The sequence below is a fragment of the Lygodium microphyllum genome, chromosome 13 (genome assembly GCF_053477565.2).
Source record: "Lygodium microphyllum isolate KBCC chromosome 13, Lygodium_microphyllum_v1.1.10, whole genome shotgun sequence".
Taxonomy (NCBI): domain Eukaryota; kingdom Viridiplantae; phylum Streptophyta; class Polypodiopsida; order Schizaeales; family Lygodiaceae; genus Lygodium; species Lygodium microphyllum.
The window spans coordinates 29,266,989-29,273,147 of record NC_141147.1 but is presented as its reverse complement, the minus strand read 5'-3'; the positions used below and the strand labels follow the sequence as shown (position 1 = coordinate 29,273,147).

Here is a 6,159-nt window from a genome sequence, read left to right as displayed (position 1 = left end):
TTGTCTCCTTGTGTTGGTGGGTCCATGAACTACATGGACTTGCATGTGACTGTTAGGTTCCCAAGTGAAGGTTCGCCTCCTCGCAACTTAGTCGATGTGGGTGTGCCCTTGTTATGAAGTTAGTGACATTTGTAGCACTTTAGAAGGCTATTTCTATTACATAGTTGATTCCAAGAAAAAGTGGAGAATACTCTAATATGTGTACACATACTCGCTTTTGCCATTGCATGTGCATGGCATCATTATGAGCTACCATGAATGATCGATGATGAGAAATGAGGTCATGAAGGAGGCAATCAAGGGAACCTCTTTATTGATATGCCTAATGATAATAATAGGATGATAATAATGTATCAATATTTCTAATAACTAATGCTAATTGGCAAGAAGAATCACAAGCTTGGTTTTGTCTTGGGGTAGTTGGCTTTATGCAAAGAAAGTCTATAACGTAAGAGTCTTTTGAATTATGTATGAATGGTGCAAGCGAGTCGCCGGCATAAGCTGCACAACCCCGTCTCTCTCTCTCGCTCACTCGCTCGCTCTCTCTCTCTCTCTCTCTCTCTCTCTCTCACTCGCTCGCTCTCTCTCTCGCTCTCTCTCTCTCTCTGTCTCTGTGCATGTGTATCGCGCTCTCTAAATATTCCTTCACTCTCCCCCCCTTCACTATCTCTCTCTCTCTCTCCTTCTCTCTCACAGATTCCTTCGTTCAGTCATTTGGTCGTTGGGGTGCTGCGTGCGGTGCGAATTGGGCGCCTTTCCCGAAGAGGGAATATCTAGAAGAAGAGAGAGGACATAGATGCTTTCGTATCGCTATTCGATTCAATAAGAGAGAGAGTGTGTGTGTCGCCCCTCCCCCTTCTTTCCCTTCAATCCTCCCCATCAGGGTTTCCTTCCCATCCAAGGCTCGCCTCACTATTGCCCCTTGCCGCTCCACTTGCACGATCGATTCCTTCCTTATAGATTGACCTTACCTCCATCGCCTCCATCGAGGCAATTGCCTCCCCCATGAGGTGAAGAAGTTCTGACAAGCGAATCCACTCTCTGTTGCAATCTCCAGGTAAGTCCCCCATGTGTTTATGGCCGATCAATCTGTCGTGGAAAAATGAAGTATTGGCCGCCTGTTTCTTGGAATCGCATCGTGCAATGCTGCTTTTCAGCCTAAGAATGCACGCAAAGAACACACATGCGAGGCAGTGAGGCTTCCTGCCAGACATCCACCCCCCCGCCCGCCCCCCGGCCCCAGATTCAAATGGCTGGCAACGTTTTCAGTAACATTGAATTGGACCTTCAGCAGTACAGAGACAAAAGCTCTTGGTTTTGCACATTATGCACTCGTGCGCACTTGCTAGTGTCATATGATATTAACAAGAGCTGAGATTAGAAGAGCTTTCATCTGTGTCGTCACTTTGCCTCGGTCTCTTCTGCTTCCCAGGGTGTAGGGGCCGGGGCTGGTGCTGGGCCGTGCCCATGGTGTAACACCTTGAGGGTTACAATCCATATACTGGACACTGAAGTCCAGCCACAACCAACATTTTTTGCAATGCCGTCACAATCATATTTTAAATTACAATTTACACGACCATTTCTCTGGCCTTTAAGGGCTCTCTATTAAATTCCTGCCCGATCAGCAAACAAGTTCTCAGCCACATTTCTTGTCCGATAATTGCAGATAATGTATCAGATTGATCAATGCCGAAGCATGGCAGCTGGGTTTTCACATCAAGTACAACATTTTAGTGCAAAGGTGCCCGGGCCAAACTTTCCTGAGGATGGTGCAGTGGTGCTCTCAACAGATCCAAAGCCACGTCTCCGTTGGACAGTAGAGCTTCATGAGAGATTCGTGGATGCAGTCACTCAACTTGGGGGAGCTGATAGTGAGTTCTTACACAGTCAAAGATCCATATTTGTGTTATCTGATGATTTGTTCCTTTATGTATAATCTACTCTTTGGGATTCAATGTGCAGAGGCTACACCGAAGTCTGTCATGAGGGTTATGAATGTCAAGGGTCTCACACTATATCATCTGAAAAGTCATCTTCAGGTAGTGATAATATTTAAGGCTTTATCAAATCATTTTGGAAGTGTGTTTACTTGTTTCATTAGATTTCTACTTGCAGCTTTTTACATTCCAATGAGTTCAATTTAGGTATTCTGATCTCAAAGGCTTGGTGTAGGGTAGAACTTGTAGTTTCATCGAGTCATGGATTCACTCTCTTGCAAATGCTTGATGTAGTATGCAATTTGAAAATTACCATTGCAAAGTAGCGGCAGTGTTAGCCCTGGAAGGTGGCTGTCATTTTGGGGGTGGCGGACTGATGAACTTTGACAATATGTGTTCCTTATTCTGGTTTGTTGCTGCTTACAGAAGTACCGTCTAGGAAAGCAGCCACACAGAGAAGTTAATACTGACACAGCAAAGGCTGGTGAGTCGAAAGAGAACAAGTTTCCTGATCTGCACAAATGTTTCAGCTAATGCTTGAGTAACTGATAGTTTCTCTTCTGCCTTATCTCCAGTGGTTTCAGATGGTCCTTCAGCAGCAACGTCTATAAGTGCAGCTGGTCAAGAACCTGCAGAGTAAGAACGGTTTCATCGAACTCAAAAACATTAGTGGTTAAGAGCCTTTTTTATGTGTTTTGATACAGATAATAAAGTAAATTGTGTTTTGAAATGAATGTAGTGATAGTGATCAAGGGTTGTGCTGCATTTGTCCATTTTCACTGTGCTCGTTGGTGGTAGGTTTCCATATGGTTTGATTATAAGTTCCATATTAACTCTAATCTCCTCTCACAAGGGATCCTTTTTGAATTCTGGGAACTGATGATACCTCTTACAAGGAGTCCTTTTTGAATTCTGGGAACTGAAGATTCCTCTGTGCTGCATTTATCATCTACACAGTCTTCACTAGTGACTGTCAGCCTTCCTCTGGTTTATGACCTGTGCTCAATGATAGGTCTCCTCATGAGGCTATTGTTAATGTACCAGAGAATGGGGTGGTGTTTGACCATGTACTCGGGTTATTCAATGTGTTTCTGTACATGTGGGACTTGCCTCCAATAATTACAGGGTTTTTAAAACCTTTCAGCTAAGAGTTTTACTGCTTTTTCAGGAACACTCAGATAAATGCAGCCTTACGTATGCAAATGGAAGTACAGAGAAAGCTGCATGAACAGCTTGAGGTTTAGTGGCATTTTGACTTTAGTTCTGCCTGAGACATTTTCTCATTCTGGAATGTTTTGGGTTTTACTAATACGCTTAATGTTTATATGCAGGTACAAAGGCTTCTTCGAGTGAGAATCGAGGCCCAAGGCAGATATTTACAAACAATATTAGAAAAAGCACAGCGAACGATTGCTAATCAGTCGGAAGAAAGCTTTGGACATGGAACAGAACTTCGGCATGAACTTACTGAATTGTCAATCAAAGGCTCTAATGCATGTCTTGGCCCTGATCTCTTAAACGTATCAATCTCATCTCTTTCCAATTCACCAAAGTGGAGTGCAGAACATACGTCAGATAGGTCGCAGGAGAAAGTGCTCTCCCCTGAAAGCTGCTGCCTGTCTAATGAGAAATCAGAAACAAGTGCATATGGAAAGCCAGGACCTGGTGTCAAGAAGCGATCAAGGCTTTCTCTAGAAGATACTGATGCTCAGATAGGCTGGAGTATGGATGAAGAGGACTTAAGGGTCCAAGATTGCATTCCTCAAGTGGGTGGTGAAGCATTAGGAAATAGCTCGTCAGTTTGGGGTATGGGGATGTTTGGCAATGGAGTGCATGATAGATGTTTGAAGACTGAACCTCATGGAATAGAAAATTTGGACACAGGATCTGAACAATTGAGAAGCAAAGATGAAAGAGAGCCATTTTTAAGAATGTCCACAACTGCAGACAGGACAGCACCTGGAAGATCTGCCCCCATAGGTGATGGCCCTCTTGGTTCACTTCCTTCAAACGAGCATATCAGGACGTTAGAAACATCTGTTTCACCTGGGTTTGCTTCTTGCTCCACAGACAAGAATCTAGGAAAGAGGCTTGATCTAAACATGAAGGGGGATGTTATGGGGTTCCAGCACAGAGAAATAGATTTGAATGGCTTTATGGCAAGCAGATGATACGGGACCCACAATGTTATTGAGAACAAGGGGGTTCAAAATGAAGAGCTGGAGGACAAAAGTAAAGTACTTGTTCTCGTCTCCTCAAGAACGGTGAAAGTAAGCGGTCACAAGATCACACAAATTCTCTTGTTCTCTTAACCTGCTTCTCATTCGCATCCAGTTAGCCTTATTGTAAATGATAGCAGTTACACCCTGGTTGGAGTCCACAGTTTGAAGGTTTACAGACATATGGAAGGCACAAATGTATATAGCACACTCAAGGTTGTTGAAAGACCTTAGAAGAGGAGTCATGATTTCTACAAATTCAAATTGTCTAAACTGGAATGAGGTAATAGTTTTCATAGTATCCAAGAACACGAAGACACTGATGAGGCGAGTTGAACTTCAAAATTATTGAAGTGCTCAAATACAACCAAGAAATTTGGAACTACTGACCAGAGTGTAACATGTTGTATGCACTTCATCGTTTGGTCCACTTGTGCCATTCTATTATTTCTTTGTTTCAGAGATTAGATTTGATGCACTTGGTGACCTTCACATACCAAGACAATGGTCTTGTTGTTTGATACTACTTCCTACCCTAGCACATCATTACATGGGCAAGTGGGGTGGACCTTTCACAGACCAAGTTTTATTATTGACCTCTGCTCATGCAAACACTGGCCGATGTGTGGATGCATGATGCTGAGTGCAGGGTTGACTTGGTGATAAAGACACCTGCAAGGTATGATATGGTTGCAAAGCTTGGAGCAGTCATCCACAGGACCAGAAGGAAAGTTTTGAAATTGGGCAAACAGTAAAATAGGTTATGGCCAGGGCTATGGTCAGGCCATCGCTGATATAGGTGCGGAATATTTTGGGAGTGACACAACAGTAGGGTAAAAGAGGTGATTACATTGCGCTTCAAATTTCTGTAAATCTGGAGTATCATGTACAAGTTATGCATGCAGTTTAGATATACTCATAATGTGGTGTTGGGATTAGCCATCCCAGATAATAAATATGAGTAGCTGCTGCTAATCTCTAAATAAGCCCACATTGGCTCAATATGAACTTCAATTAAGGCACTGGGAAAAATAATGCTTCAGACCATGTCCTGGGTGCATGATTTGCATTTGATCCACAGTATCGCATACAATTTGGTCATAGACTTGGCGAGGTGCAGGTAAGATTCAATAGCATGTGATGGGAGTCAAGCAGCTACACTTCACTTCAGAGGTGTTAAAATAACCCTACGAAATTTCTGCTTAGAAACGTGGACGTGTTAGAGAAGCATCTCATCTGGGTTTGCCCTCGACTTGTGTGATAAAAATTACTGCGAGGGTTAAGGAATGTAGCTGCAAGACGATGGAGTTGGCCGAGCCCAACACCTTTGATTGTTGAGATTAAGGTGCAGCATTTAGGGATTTAAGATATGCGAGTGCTGTTAAATTAGACTGGCCATCCAAACAGGCTGATGTCAGTCCTGCTACATCCCTGGAAGTCCCAACCTCCTGCGTGTTCAAGGGCCTATTATCTCAAAAGTCCCTATTTCTTGTGCGGTTGAAGATTCGTCTCAAAAGATGGAATTACGCATGACTCCATGCTTTCAAGAGATCGATACAATGATGAACCTACTGGCATGCATCTAAGGGCTTGTGGGCATAGAAGCTGATGATACAATGGCCGGGGTAGCATCAAATATAGAATGTGACATGGGGAGGATCAAGAATGCATGTTTAGTAGACACATGCCTATCACTCAAAAATTCACAAGACTCTTACCGAACTTATAAGCAAGAAGATGCGCCACCTTCTACCAAATTAGTGCACTCAAAGCTAGTGAAGATAAAATCCAAAATTTAGAAGAAAGCCAATAATGACATTCCATTCTTGCAAAAGTGGTATATACTTAGGACTTTGTAGTGAGGCGCAGAGATGGTGGGATGCGGGTATTTTGGTGTACTTGTACACGCGTTTCTTTCTAGCCTTTAACTATTGGTATGTAGCTTAACACGCTCCCACTTAAACAACCATGCACCTTGAAGGGAGTGTGAGTTGTAAAGC

The 6,159-nt window shown here is 43.2% G+C and overlaps 1 protein-coding gene across 2 annotated transcripts; it reads left to right on the top strand.

Annotated features, from left to right (window-relative positions):
• The first annotated feature begins 487 nt into the window (after positions 1-487).
• LOC148026456 (uncharacterized) lies at positions 488-5,335 on the top strand. 2 transcript variants are annotated; one of them, XM_087690889.1, is made up of 7 exons: positions 488-1,057; positions 1,433-1,874; positions 1,966-2,042; positions 2,367-2,424; positions 2,516-2,576; positions 3,109-3,178; positions 3,272-5,335. In XM_087690889.1, exons 2-7 carry the CDS (start codon positions 1,673-1,675, stop codon positions 4,109-4,111), a joined length of 1,308 nt encoding a protein of 435 aa, XP_087547015.1. In that variant the 5' UTR covers positions 488-1,057; positions 1,433-1,672; the 3' UTR covers positions 4,112-5,335. The 2 variants fall into 2 exon arrangements, with proteins under 2 accessions (XP_087547015.1, XP_087547014.1); XM_087690888.1 differs by having other exon boundaries at positions 489-1,057; positions 1,670-1,874; positions 3,272-5,333.
• Positions 5,336-6,159: the final 824 nt, after the last annotated feature.